General features: G+C 46.9%; 1 protein-coding gene across 3 annotated transcripts in view; it reads left to right on the top strand.

Annotated features, from left to right (window-relative positions):
- Positions 1 to 14,901, top strand: part of ebf1a (EBF transcription factor 1a) — a 194,491-nt gene that overhangs the window by 125,421 nt on the left and 54,169 nt on the right. For all 3 annotated transcript variants that reach the window (XM_088604121.1, XM_088604122.1, XM_088604120.1), the window contains exons 9-10: positions 8,767 to 8,897; positions 13,043 to 13,169. In XM_088604121.1, the coding sequence (XP_088460247.1) occupies positions 8,767 to 8,897; positions 13,043 to 13,169 (258 nt within the window). The remainder of the gene's footprint in view (positions 1 to 8,766; positions 8,898 to 13,042; positions 13,170 to 14,901) is intronic.

Here is a 14,901-nt window from a genome sequence, read left to right as displayed (position 1 = left end):
GGATCGCGGGGGACGCTCTTGTTGCTGGGCGGTGTGTTGAGAAGATTAAGCGCCTGGTGTGAGCAGAGGGTCCCCGTCGTGCTGAGGGAGGCAGCGCTGGGAGGGCTCTAGCGTTGCACACCAAAGATAAGCCCGGCTGCTTCCTGGAAACTGGGCTGCCCCCAGCTGCTTGGCTTCAAGTCCTCAAACAGGAACTATAGAAGAGCAGAGCAGGAAGGGCCGTGGTGCCACATGTGCAGAGCTCTCGTCTCCCTTTTGCGTGGAGCTCTGCGAGTATCCCTCCAAGCCGCTGTTCGAATTCACAACGCAGGGGGAAGGAGTCTCACACCTCACCCCTCCCGACCGGCGCTCCTGTGCTGCTCAGCTCGTAGGGAATGAGCATTCTTCAGGATAGCTGTTAGAACGCGGGATAATTTTGCAGTATTCCTGCGCATTTACCATATAATGCTGCTAGCCTGGTATGTCAGGAGAGTACAGCTCTGCACTTTACCATGATTTCACAGCGCTTTACCGCGTTTTGTCACGTTTGTCAGGTTGTCCCGGAAGTAGACCCAAATACCATTCCGAGTTCATCGAGACAAGGCTTTTAATTGTCCAGCTGAGCCACAAAGCTAGCGGCTCCACTGACCGGTTGGACAGAGATCCCGAAATGGAGTGGCTGGGAAGCGAGCGGCCATCTTTGCCCACCTGGGCGCGGCACAGCTTAGTGCTGCTGGGACACTGGGCTCCCGCGCAGGGGGGGGGGGGGCGAGAGCGAGGCATGGAGGCTAAAGCTGTCCTCCCAGCGGCGGCCGGGATCGAGCTCACTCCTGCCGGCGGTGCAGTTCCGACTCCGAGAGCTCCGAGAGCTCCGCGGGCGGAGAGCTAGGAGACGCCCATGTGTGCGGACGGACAGGCATTTTAAGACGGAGTTTGCTCGCCAGGATGCTGGCTAGAGCTGGCACGCGGGGAAGGAGAGCTTGATCCCAGCAGCCAGCACAGTTAAACCCAGCGGAGGGAAAACCGGGATGAAAAGTCATGTCCTCAGGCAAGCGGGAATATCTTTTGCCCTGGAGGAAAGAGAGAACGAGGAGTGTAGGGGGGGGGAGAAGGCTCCATTTGGCCATGCTGTTGTTTGCCTACACCGTCTGTGGGGAAGTTGTGCGGCTCTGTGCGCTTCAGCAGTGTGGGTGACAGATGGCGGAGAGGGAGGCACCAAAGTTTAATCCTATCAGATGGATTCTCGTTCCACCATCTGGTTAATCCGCGCACAATTTCAGCGCCTGCAAAAAAGTCGACTTAGGCCAAGATTACCATTGCAGATTGTTCCAGTGCTCTCGTTCATCTTTTTTGTTGTTTTTTTTGTGGTGTTGTTGTTGTTGTTGTTGTTGTTGTTGGGAGTTTAGGATTTTTTTTTTTTGGTCTCCCAAGCCATTCCAAATTGCGCTCCGGCTTGTCCTCGGAATTGGTAAGAGAAGCAGATCCGCGATCAGTGGAGAGAGCCAAAAAAACAACAACCCCACAACGTCTTCCTTTATCTTTAGAAAATTGGATTGCTTTCCTTAAGCAAATTGATGCTTGTCGGACATTGTGCATGCATGTAAAGCAAAGTAGATTTAGCATGTATTTACTTGTGTGTGGATGGTTGGTCTTTTTTTCATCATGGATCGTAAGCTGAAGTTAAGCCTGTAATGCTCCAATTAAGGGGAAATGTTACATAAATAACAAAAACACATACAGCCATGCTGGACATCTAATGTGTCAGGAAGGATTTTCGACTTTTTTTTTTAACTTCTGCTACTACCAGATGTTAAAATACTGTCTAGAGTTGCATTTTCACATGGGGCAAAATGGAAAATAGACCACCGGGCATGGCCTTATTTCAGGCACATGAAACACTCATCACTTACCTTTTCTGTTTGCTTATGAAACATATCATCTACTGTACATCCGAGATATCGAAAAGGGTCAAATCAAGTTTCAGTAAAGGTTAATAGGTACAAAGCTGAGCCTACCACAAAGTCCTATACAATGTCAGAAAGATTAAAACAGTCCCCCCCCCCCCCCCCTTTTTTATCAGTACTTCTTCCAGCACAGGAAAAAGCAAAGATAACAAAGAGTCTTGCACAATTGAAACAGAAACGAGACTCTCAAAGAACAGAGACTTGTTTTTATTTCGCTAGATCTCGATATCTCCTGGCTTGGTCTCTTGTCGTGGAAACGCTGGGGTTCCGTGGGGACTCCGGGAGACAATGAACACATCTCGGTTTGCCGTTTCTTTACTGGACCCAGAGAAGCGCCGCGTTTGAGGATTTCAGCATCCCCGTCAGTGCTCCGATTGTGGCTTTTTTTAATCCTCAAGAGCGCAGAAAGTTTTCCCGGGACGGTTATTTAGGGACGTGAAAGTGTACAACCGAAATACAATATCGCGGCAGACGCTCCCCACTGAGCACCCCGAGTTCCTGCGGTCAACGCGCTCCTTTTTCCCCCTGAGCTAATCCGGGCTACATCTCTTCACCTGCACCTCGCGGGGTTTGTTTGCGTTAGCTCCAGACTGTAATTATACGAGGAGCTTTTTTAGATTTGACACCTCCCGTCACACGCAGGGCCTCAGACTTCACCTCACCCGCGGATTGACAGACAAACACTCCGCTGGAGGCCCTGAGAGGTTCTATTTATTGCCGCGCCGCCTGTGTACACCTTGTGTTGCGGAGCCGGGGCCTTTGAACCGCACCGCTCCGAGCTGCGGTGCGTGTCGCGGCGGGGGCGCCGCTTGTCACTCTCGGCTCCTCTTGGATTCGGGAGCAGCCCGATGACGCACGGAATCGGTGCACAGGCCCAACGAGGGGTTCACCCGTCCTCTTTCTGCCTCTTTTTCAGTGTCTCCTCTTTCTCATTCCCTCAATCCCGGTCTTTCCAAACACTGAAACCTATAAAAGCAGCAATACTCATCATGATCACAGACAAACATGGTCTCAAACCTGGGAACGCTTTCCTTAGATATGGTGTGAAAGATGGCTTATTAAGAGCTACAAAATTCACAGAGCCAATCTAGACAAGATCACCTCCCTGCACTCAGAAGCTTTTCTGGATGTCAGAAAAACACATTCTCTAAAGGAACAGGTCATCCTCAATACGCCACATCATCTGTTTGATCCCCAAAGCTGTGTGATTTTTCAAAAATCTGATGGAGTGCAGAACAACATTCAAATGGCAGAATTACTGTTTGTTACACTTGACTGCACTGTATTTGCACTCTGATTGTACAGTATGTGTCACTTGTGTGACAATACAGTTTGTTACAAGTGTTACACCTCTGAAGGTAGAATTGCTTTTTTCGGTTTGAACCTTCGTCCTGAAGTGTCAAGTATAACCGTTTCAGACAGACTGCTTTTGAGGAGGATTATGTATAAACCATCGATTTAAATCACATCTGTAAGACATATATAGGTCTCAGTTTGGACAACGAGCCACAACATTTTAGAAGCTGTTAAAAACCGCTAGCATATTTTTATGGTTGGTGATATTTTTAGTTAAATCCAGCTGCGTAACCAGAAAAATCTAAATCTGTTTCCTTTCACGTCCCTTAAAACTGTTCGTGAAATATGCTGAGTCACTGGGCTCCTCTGTCCTCGCTGGGCCTACTTGAAAAGAGACTTTCCTCCCGAGTCCTGCCCAGACCCCGGGGGGGGCAGAAGGGAATTCTTAAAGAGAGGCATCTCCCCCACCCTGGCTGGGACTGCTTCCTAATTCGAAGAGCCGTGGAGTGTGTACCCTTGCTTTCTTCAGCTGACTGTGATACAGTGCTTTCTTTTCCTTACCAGCTTCTAAGACTGACGCGTTCACCCACAGTTGCATACATATTCCCCCATTTATACAGTGAGATGCGAACCCATACATTTCCTGTCCAGCTACCAGTCCAGAACCCTAATGCCTCGTGCTTTAAACTAGCCCAAGATTTCCTCCACTAGTCTCGCTAAGGGAGCGTGTTGGTACTGCTGACCATCTTTGTCCTGGCAAAGTGACGCCCGTCAGTCGTCAGTGGCTCTGCTACGCCTGGCGTCTCCCATGAAACTGTTGGACGAGATCCTCACATTGACTGGCTACAAGCAACCACCTGGGCTAGGCAGGCATCATGTCCTCCTCTCCCTGATAACCTCCTTTTATTTTCCTTTGTTCTTAAAGATCTGTGCTTCCCCTAAACATCTCTCTGCTCACTAATCCCGACCGACTCATTTCCAAGGGACTGGTTTTTCTTCAAGCCCCTTAAGGTCAATCATTCTTTTGTCTAGATTTATATATGTACTGTACATATAAACAGAACAGAACCTCGCACATAAACTATGTGAACCTGGAAGCAAGTTTGGTCCTTTATGTTTCCCTCCTGCTTTTTTACGGGAGGCTAAAATGTTGCTTTTGGTGTCACTGTGTTTCTCCCTGCCTTCAGCCACTCGCTCAGGGAAACCTGCTTGTTAGACCTCTGGGTTCAAGGCCTGTCCTGACCTATTGCAGCAGTCACAGGATGAGAAACCTCCTACCCTTGCACCATCTGCCGAGGACATGTTTCGGGGTTGTTCTGCATGTCGGTAGATCACATTCGTTTTGCTGTAGTACATGATGAGCTGTACCAGGTACCATACAGCCCTGGTCTTCCTAATCCCCCTGTGCAATGCTAACTCATACATATGTAAATAGCAGAGGCAAAGAGAGCGAGCAGTTAAATCCCATCTCTGGTGACATCTACTAAACAGACAACTTTACCCATTTAATGTGTATTTAGGCTGAAAGCTCCGCCATATCATTTTCCTGTCTTTTTTTTTTTAACCCGAAGCAAATTGGAATTCCACTAATTAGTCCGCACTGGCTTTGGAAAGACGGCATCACAGAATCTGGAGCCAAAGTTCAACATCCTGAAATGAAATTTAAACCAATTAATCTGTTAGATTTTTATCGCTCGTCCGTGTTTTCTCAGCAAATCCCCCGGCGCGTGGCCTTTGATCGACTCCTGTAAGGACTCAAAATTGTCTGCCTGCTGCGAGCGAAATGAGAATGACATTTACACGGCTCTCGTAAAACAATCAGGTCCACGAGGCCCTCAAACAAGCAGGGCAGAGTAATATTTAATAAAGGTGTGTGTAATCACTGGAATTAACACTCCAGGCATTGCTGAGCCTCAGGGACACGGGGCGTTTATTGTGAAGTGATCATTGTTATCTCACACGGAGAGCTGAGTGATCTTTCGCAGTTTGACCCTCGGATTATTAATTATCGCCCTGCACAAAAAACAAAAGCACCACTGGTGATTCTGCCTTTCAGAAATCCAAAAGTTCACTGGACCGAAAGCCAGCAGGCACCAATTCCTTTCTCTCTCTCTTTTTCTGTCTCTCGTTTTTTTTTTCCGGCTATTTGTCTGCCCCTTACCCCCAACCCCACCCCCCTCCCTCTCGTGTTTTTGGTTTCCTAGCGCTGCCTCTGACTCCAGGCACACGCTCACAAGCCAGCTAGGTGAAGGCAGCCGACCAGAGAGATTCACTGAACTAAATGAACTTTGTTCCCCACCCCTGTTCTGTCGGTTGCGTTTTGCACATCAGCTGTCAGTTCAGAGGGCTTCAGCAGACTGAAGTTGTGTGCCTGTGGGGTTTCTGCTCCTAAATGTTGCTGTGTGTGGTGTTTTGTTACGGCCACACTACGCACAGCAGAGCACAATGCCGTGATCGATGCAGGCCTTGGTGCTGTGCGGTTTCATCCAGAGTCTGTGCTCATTAATGCCTATTCTGAAAGGTATGTGGTGATGTGAACTGAATGAAGAAGGGACTTCTGGTGTGGTTGATTACCATCAAGGAAGTGAAGCAGGCCCAGCCATTGCAGCAACAGTAGGAGTTACAGGAATGTGAATATCAATTAGCTGTGCTCGTTTCACAGAGCTAGAAAGTAGAAAGTAGAACCCATCAATACAGCCTTCTAATACCACATGGTGTACAGTATATAGTCCTAGTTAGCAGACATAGACAACTCTTTTGCCTTATTAAGGCTTACTGTATCAGCGTAACACTGTTAGGTTTGACTAGTAAAACTGGTGTTTATGTATATCTTACAATGGACAACTTACAGATTTCTGACATTTCTTAGCGCAAGCAGTCGCTGGGAATTATGGGAACGTAAACGAATGTCATAACCCAGTAACCCCCCTCCACACAACAGAAATCTTTGACTCAGAAGCTTTTCCTTGTAAGTGTGGCAGCCCGAAATTTCTAAGAATGACCGAAGAAAAACAGAATAACATGTAACGGTTTAATATAAAAATGTCATGTCTGGAGTGTCGGTTTCAATTCTGAATAAAATCCATAATATGCAAATGTTCGATATTATTCAGTCATGCATTACAAAGTGCTTCTGCCATGGAGCATATGTGAAGAAGATTATAATGTGGTTCCCTCTAATGATAAGTGAAGGCTTTATCAGGAATGCCTTAAGAGCCATTTCCATCGTTAAGTAAAACATTTATTAATAGGATATTAATGACCGAAATAGTTATTGAGCAAGAGTTAAGTAATTACAATATAATTACGCCGCCGTTCGTGGAATGTAAAGTGTGTGTATATAATTACAATTTAATATCTTTTTAATGATGTCATATTTCTTTGGTATTGCAGTGTAAATAAGTTGCCATTTGCAGCCACTCAATCAATGCGTTTCCGGGTCTGATTGATTTATTTTTCTTTCAAACGAAACTTGATTGGAAGTGGCCCTTGATTGGAGTTTGCTGAGCTTCACGGAGGCGCTCTGTGGACATGTGCGCCCTGTGTGAGATAGGTTTTCCCGCGCTGCCCGAGCTGTAACAACTAGGAAACTCGACTGGTGGAGGCCGTGCCCTCTCACCCACCTCTTCCAAACTGCGTCTGTCTCTGCATGTCTTTGTCTGGGGGGTGGTGACAGCCCATGTCTTCCGTGCAGGGTAAAGAATTCCTTCTCTTCCCACACCAGACATCCGAACGGAATAATTCTTTGGCTCGCCATCCCTGCAAGGGGGCTTTGAAAGAACCGTCGCCAACACGCTGTTTCAAACCTTTACTGGTTTTGTGTGCCAACCAGACCTGCCAGTGCCAGCTCTGCCATGCATGTGCCTCAACCTAAAACTCGAGATTTTTCGAGATTCGACGTAGAAGAGTGTGGTTTTGCGCGAGCTGGTCACCTGATGGTTTAACAGAAATGAGAACAGAAAGAAAAACACATTAGTAGATAATAAACTATGCCTGTGGTTCCCAGCCCTGGACCTGCAGGGTTTCATTCCAGGTGATCTCTACATCTCCAGTGTTGATTTATTGTTTGATTGTTTCAACAAGAATTCTCTCTTTCAAAAGCACCATTTCCATTTGACAATACTGTTACCACCCTGTAGCCTGATATCAGTAGATGTTCAAACCAAAGCACTTCTCCCCAACTTGCTGGCCATTATTTAACAATACACAGCTCTAACTAGTTGATCAACGAATGACGAGCAGACACAGGTGGGACTGACACTATATCAGACTTTCCCATGGGGCGTGTTTTTTCCTTCTGCTGAGGTCTACTTGCTGACGTTTCCGGTGGCACACCTGAATGGGGGCAGCTGTGAAACACAGGGCTGACACCAATTACAAATAACATCTGACCTTTTAAGAGCTGAAAGCCAATTTACGAACATGCCCCAAAGAGGACACTGAAATCAATCAGCCTGTGATTAAGTGTTTCTCCTGGACGAGGGATGGGAACTACTGAACTCTGTCACATCTATCTGTCTGTCTACCTGTCTGTCTGCCTGCATATAAATACGTGTACAACTTACAACCCTTCAAGAGAGCTCTAAGCATCAGATTGCAGTTGGGCATGGTGATTTGCAGTAAAATTGCAGTATATGTAGGCCTGCCAAGTTCAAGCCCTTATACGTTTGTGAACATGCAAAATGTCACAGGAAGGATGAGGTCATGAGCTACTAGCAGTTTACTGTTCTAAAGATCTCATGTGGTTCCTGTAAAGCACATTAGGCCCTAAATAAGAACAATAACCTGACAAGTCCGGGTCATTGCGGCCGATGGGAGCTCACTAGTTTCCAGCAATTTCAGGTCTTTCCTCCCTGCAGCGCCAAATCTACTCCACGTTTTCTGATGCACCATGAACGGCCATGCCAGTGCTGTGTTTCTGTGTCGTTATGTCAATCGCTGGGCCTATATCTCCTCTTGCTGGAGCTGTGTGGTATATTTAAAAGCTCTGCCCTTGCTGTAAAAAACAAAATCAAAACTAGGATGCAGATCTGGCACCGAAAAACGCAAACGCAAAAGCAAAAAACAAACGATCTTCAGTCAATCCTGAGTGCGAACAGGAGGTAGTGTTTTTACGGTTTCTAGGAGATACGGCATAAAGCGAAAAAGACACATTGAGCAGGCAATCCCTTATAAAAGTTTATTGTTGTATACTATGGTGAATAAATAATGAGAAAGGCAAAGTTTTAGCATGGACAGATTTAGCTAACTATGGAAAATAGTGGTAATCCAAAATAAATTTTCCAAATAGGTACCGATAATATATACAGTACATACTGATGGGCCGTATTAGCATGGGAATAAACCGCCATGCAGGTAACCTTCTATAAGGGACGATGCTGTATTTCCTTGGTGTTGCAATGTGAGGACTTGCTCATTTGCAGCGGGAAACTCCGTGTTTGAGTTTGCCTCGGTGCAGAGTGGCTATCAGCACGCTGACCCAGACCCTGTCTGTGTTTCCTCTCTCCCTCTGCCCCCACGGGAGCAGCCACGCCCTGCATCAAGGCCATCAGCCCCAGCGAGGGCTGGACGACAGGGGGCGCCACCGTCATCATCATCGGGGACAACTTCTTCGACGGCCTGCAGGTCATATTCGGAACCATGCTGGTCTGGAGCGAGGTGAGTGAGGGGGGCTCTCTTCAGGGTTGGGGGTATGGACACGTACCCCCCTGCCTAAGCGAACCCGCTTTCCCGTTCGCTCCCTCAGGTGATGGAGTGAAATGCAAGCATTTCAAGTATGAAAGGTATCAGGACCATCTCTTTTTTTTGCAAAGGAACAGGTAAAGGTTTATTCCGTGCTGAAAGGAAAAGAAAGGAGACACAACGTTTCGGCTGTGGAGCCTTTTTCAGGCGTGAGGCAGGTTTCAGCAACTTTAAAGAGTTGTTACCGCTGTAGATGGACATGAAGTGTTAATAAAACACAGAGGACAGACCATACTTTCGGCACCCTGGTGCTTCACAGGTGCTTACTTGCTCGGGGCACCGCTGAACACAAGAGGACAAAACAGAAATGATCTGCCTTGTTGGTGAATCCACTTACTATATCTTGGCAACTGGTAACAAAGTAACTTGCTTAACTTGCTATATAAAACCACAAAATCTTTGTCATACTGGCAAAGCTGTGAAAAATGAAAAAGGAACACTACCCCCACCAGGTCTGGAGGAAGATGGCCATATCAGAACACAAATGACAAAGAACCAGAGGTCACAGCCCAGATCAAGTGTTTGGCTTTATAGCATTTCAGCAAGGCAGAGGTACTGTATGTCTCTCTTCTTGGAGTTTTCCTTCAATTTTCCAATGCCATGCAATTCACACGTCGGAAAAGTAGGGGAATGTTTAACCTGCCTCCATCACTGGCCAGCTGAAACAGATGAAGCTCAAAACCAGAAGCAGTGTTCTGGCTCTGTGCCTAGAGCACCGGTTCAATAGCCTTGCCACTAAGGCACCGGTGTATCCTTAGACTCCAGTGTACCGCGACACTGTATTGGACTAGTTAGTTATTGAAGAGGGAGGTGTGTTTTATAGAAGTGACCCATTCTGTCCTAAGAAGTTGGAATGGCCCAATATGTGGTACGTCCCATGAGGACTGCAAAGTAGCAGCCAACTAGGCTTTGTCCTTATTGTGCCATGCTACAGTATAGGAAAGAAGACTGAAAATGACTTACTGAAGTAATTTCCCCTCTAGGCATGCCTCCAGTGCTTCACTGAAGGCAACAGCAAACCTGGACAATGTGTCAATTCAGACAGCCCGGCGGATTTACAGACAGGGGATAGTGGATAAGAAAACATTAACACAAAGGCTAGTTCAGGGCGCAAGAATCTGAATTTTGTCCCTCTGAATCCTGAAGCAGAGGGATAGAAGGCAGGTTCAGTGTCTTCTGAGGAGACCTCTGCATGGTCCTGTATCTCCGTGGCTGTCGGGAACATCTAGTGGGATCAGTATAATTTATTGCATCCCATTTGGCATGGCAATGCATATATATAATTACACACAATAATGTCTGTGTACAGAATGGATGTAATGTATATGTGTATACAACACCTTTCAGATGAATAGTGCGTCTCTCTATTAGGGCTACAGGGAGACAGAAACATATGGCACCAATTTTCAAGCCCTGCGGTGATTCCTGTGGGCAGCAAACTGAGAGGGGATGTCACCTCTGAACTCCCCCATGACCTGCATCCTCTCTCTCACACACACACACTCACACCAGAGGCCCACCCCCCACCCATCACCACATCCCTCCAGTGTCCTCAAGCCCCACAGCCAGCAGGGACAGGATCTGATTTCAGGAGAGGATGCCTAACAAAGCCAGAAACAGGAGAAGAGAGAGGGGGCTTTCTTAACCCGGCACTGGCAGAGCAACGGGATCAGACAGCACAGTCACCTTGAACATTTCACAATCCAAAGCCGAAGTTTATCTTTCCCAGACGCCCCTTTGAAACGAGGAGCTTGATTTCATTGTGTTTGAAATCATTGTTATTGTTCCAATTTGTCTCCAGTTTTTTTTAAGACAAATTACCCACCATGTGTGTGCCATGTGTGTATGTGTCTTGGGTGCGCATTTGGGGGGAAAAAAAGGCAGGCCTTTATTTATCTTTTTGCTTTGTTTGTTTATATACGGGCTTGTGCTGTTTTTCTTGGGTTTTTTTTTCAGGGAGTTGTAGAGCTAGAAATATGTTCAGATAAGGAGATAAATACAGAAAACTGGACTCCCAAATCACAGGCATAAACATACGAAAATCACCACTCACGGGGCAAGTGTGTGTTAAGATAACTAATATCCCTTTCTTATTTACCCGCTCGGTGTTGTTTTAGCGCTGAGGAGGACAGATGCTTTGCTGCAGAACGTTACTGCCCAGCTCGAGAATGGTGGGAAAGCAGTCTGAGTGACGCTCTAATGGAATAAGCGCAGAACAATTAGGCATCTGACAGCGTTACCATTACTCCCCACAAACGACCCTGGAAGGAAATGATAGGGCTGAAAACATGTTTCCAATTAGGGCCGAGCGACAGAGGAGTCGTCCTCTGGCTGTGGAATGTTTATCTGGTGTCTCAGCGAGCAGGAGCCAGCTAGCCGATCCCGGGCTGCTCCGGTATCGATCGGCCAGCCTTAATGAACACATCCCCTGCCTTTCTTGCCGCCTCTGCGTGCCGCCCCGCAACGTTTCCAGTCTCACTCCAGGTGCTGGAATCGCATCCCCGTGGCTGGGTGTGTGCAGGGCCCACTTCCAACAATGTTTTTTTCCTTCTTTAATTGGAAAAAAATATTAATGGGCCTCATATCCGCCACCCCACCTCTCCGCACGCACGCACACACACACACACACACACACACACACACACACACACACAGGATGTGCTTTAACAAGTGAGGCTGTCCGTGGCCTCTCCACAGCCTGTTGAATTACCCCCCGATACTTGGGGGGGCATTTTGTTACCTTCAAGGGTGTTAAATTCCGTAAGCCGTAATTTAAAAAAAAAAGAAAGTCAGGTTGCTGTCGCAGGGTTTTTTCAAGCTCCACGTCTGTAAATGTACAAGGTTTTCTCAGCCGTTGAATTCTGGTGTCATCCAGTTCAAACAGAGCCATCAGTCTGAATGATTCGTCTGCCCCCTGAATGTTTGGTTTTTCATCAGCGCAGACACCCGTCCAGATCCTAGTTGTGTATTTCAGTGGAGCTCTTTGGTTTGATAGGTTATCAGGTTATTGCTTGCTTGTGTGGGGATTCAAACAATTTCCCTAACTAGAAACTCAAAAACATAAATATACTTTCTACGTATTATTTGTAGAAGCTCAAAAAGCTGTCAAATCACGTAGCAAAATAATCAGATAAGTTACAATAATAAAGCTAAATAACACCTCAAAAGATGGAGTGAAAAGGTGGGATTTTCTGAAGGTTTTTCTAAATGTTCATAGTCGCACAGTCTCTTAATGAATTTGGACAGATATACAACAGCAAAGCTGTCTATATACGGTAGTTATAAAAAAGTCATAAATGTGTATGAGAAGTGCTTTAGTTGCATCATCTACAAAATCTGCACTATACAGAACAAATAGATCAAAAATAGTCTGGGTAATTGTCATTCAGATGTCTGTGGGGCTGATATTAAAAGTGTTTATTTTTCCATCTCGACAAGTTAATTACAGATGTTTGTTTTCTTTGTTGATGTCAAGTATTCGTTCGTGGAGACGGAGTGTTAAACAGTAATAATGATTCAGACACGGTGGAATGTGGTGGACAGAGGAGTCAGGGGAGATGTGAGAGGAGCTGAAGGAAAGGAGAGGAGAACCTAGGGACAGGGTTTGGAGAACCATCATGTTGTCCAGGACCAGGGGACACAGCAAATGAGCAAACACTTAATTAACAAAGACAAATGAGTACTTGGAATGACGACCTGCGTTATATTATGCCGACTAATCCATTACGGTTTCAGAAGAGGCTGCTTCAGGACATTCCAAGATCAATACTCTTACTGAGTTAGTCACTCCTGTCAGGACAAAGACTTCCTTTGCAATGGTTGGAGCCATTTCAGCTTTTACAGACGTACGAGCCCCTAAACAAACCGCGACAATGAAGCGACAGAGCTGTGTTTCCGATATTTTATTTCGAATGTATATAATTTTAACCTCACTTTGTGCCTTTCTGCCCGTTTATGTAAAACAGGGCAGTAATCCCAGCACAGTGTGGTCTTTTCCCCCTCATGCTTGTGGAACCTGGGTGGGCCCTGACCGCTCCCCTCTCTCTCTCCCTCTCCTGCAGCTCATCACCCCTCATGCCATCCGAGTGCAGACGCCCCCCAGACACATCCCAGGGGTGGTGGAAGTCACCCTGTCCTACAAGTCCAAGCAGTTCTGCAAGGGGACTCCCGGGCGGTTCATCTACACAGGTGTGGTAAAAATGCTCCTGCCAGGGAGTTACCCTGGCAATGCTGTTAACACAGACAGACACATATACGCACATAGGCCTAACATGTACCTACTGTACACATGCACACACCTGTACTGTTCTGTACATATACACATGAATACACTGTACGAATTCATACGCACATACATATGCGTTTACGTAAAAAGGGTTACATGTTAACATGCTGTCAGTCTTGGAGCAAAAGTGGTGTTTAAAAGGGTATTCTTAATCTGTATGTATTTCACCCCTTTTAATAGTTTTAAGCCCTCACATGTAGAGTTATTCGGCATTGTGTATGTGTGCGTGTGTGCTGAACTGTGGAGAGGACCTGACCGGCTCGCGTCTAAAGCAGTGTGAGGCTTGTGAGAGCGTGATTCACGCACTGTGTTTGAAGAGGAGGGGAGGAGGGGACAGGAGGTAGGGGGAATGGGGGAATGGGGATTAGTCCCTAACACGTAGTACGACACCTCTGTACTTCACCGCTGTAATAATGAGGGTCCCGGCTGCAGCCTGCGGGCTCAGCGTTGACTGGTAACATGAATCCGCGCACGGCGCCGGCCTGCACAGCTCCCTCCCCAGCACACAGAGCTGCACGGCCACACTGGAATTCCACCTATTTCCTTTAGGCCGAGGTTAATGCGACTCGCTGGGCTCTCACAAGCAGCAACATCCTGTATAGCACAGAGATAAGGGTAATGCGAAATTCATCTTTCTTTATGGAGAGAGGGGGGGTGGAGGCATAAGACATTAGGTCCACGGTCAGCCGGGGGGGGGGCTTGTGTGGAACAGTAGGAAGTAAGACAGAGAGAGAGGGCGAGCCAGCCTTGCCGAGACCAGAGACTTACTCCCTACAGTCCGCTATATGTCCCCTCTTCCCCTGCCTGTGGCCCATCAGTAAAAGAATGGAGAGGAGGTCAAAGTCCCTGGTCCTGGCCCTGCCTGTGTGTAGTGCTGCTGTAGTCAGCTCCCACATCCCTGGCCAGGTGCTGTAGGTAGAAGTGGCCTGCACTGTGCAGCCATGGGGGGCGTTGCTGGGGTGGCTGTAAGAAGCCTTCAGTCGGACAGGGCCGATCTAGAAAGGAAGCGCGGGAGAAACATTGTTTCCCGGGAAATGTACCTCTACTGGATATCTGCAAAGGAGAAGTTCTGTTCCGTTTGCCGTTCTTATTCCCAACGAAACAAGCAGGCAGATGGATGGATGGATGGCAGAGAAGTAAAGACAATTTGCTGAACACTGACGGGAGGAACTGCAGCTGAGAAATGCATAAATCAGAATGAGTCAAGTATACTTCCGGGACTCCGTCTTTACAGCTTGTGACGAGAGTAAGGGGACAGGGAAGCCAAATGGATGCAAATATTGGTTCAGGATTAGAGCAGAATTGGCTCAATTAGATTGACGATTGTAACTTCTAATGCTTGAAAATAGGGTCACCATTTAACCAGGGAAAAAAAAAAACACTGCCTGGAAGGCCACCATCTTGAAGCTATTACAAAAGAAATTTGGATCTCCCTCCAAAAAGCACAGCGCAAACACAGTCACATACACCCAGATACATGTATATACAGCAATTAACACACACACGCACACACACAGGCCTAGACACACACCCGCTTGGCAAACCAAAGATAGGGTGGGGATCGGGTCCGCTTTGGGCTCACAACTTTGTTTCACCTAATAGAAAATCTGAAGAACAGCCCTGGAGGAAGAATTT

Source organism: Lepisosteus platostomus, chromosome 13, assembly GCF_059453375.1.
Source record: "Lepisosteus platostomus isolate fLepPlt1 chromosome 13, fLepPlt1.hap1, whole genome shotgun sequence".
NCBI classification, from domain to species: Eukaryota; Metazoa; Chordata; class Actinopteri; order Semionotiformes; family Lepisosteidae; genus Lepisosteus; species Lepisosteus platostomus.
This window is presented reverse-complemented; position numbering and strand designations above follow the sequence as displayed.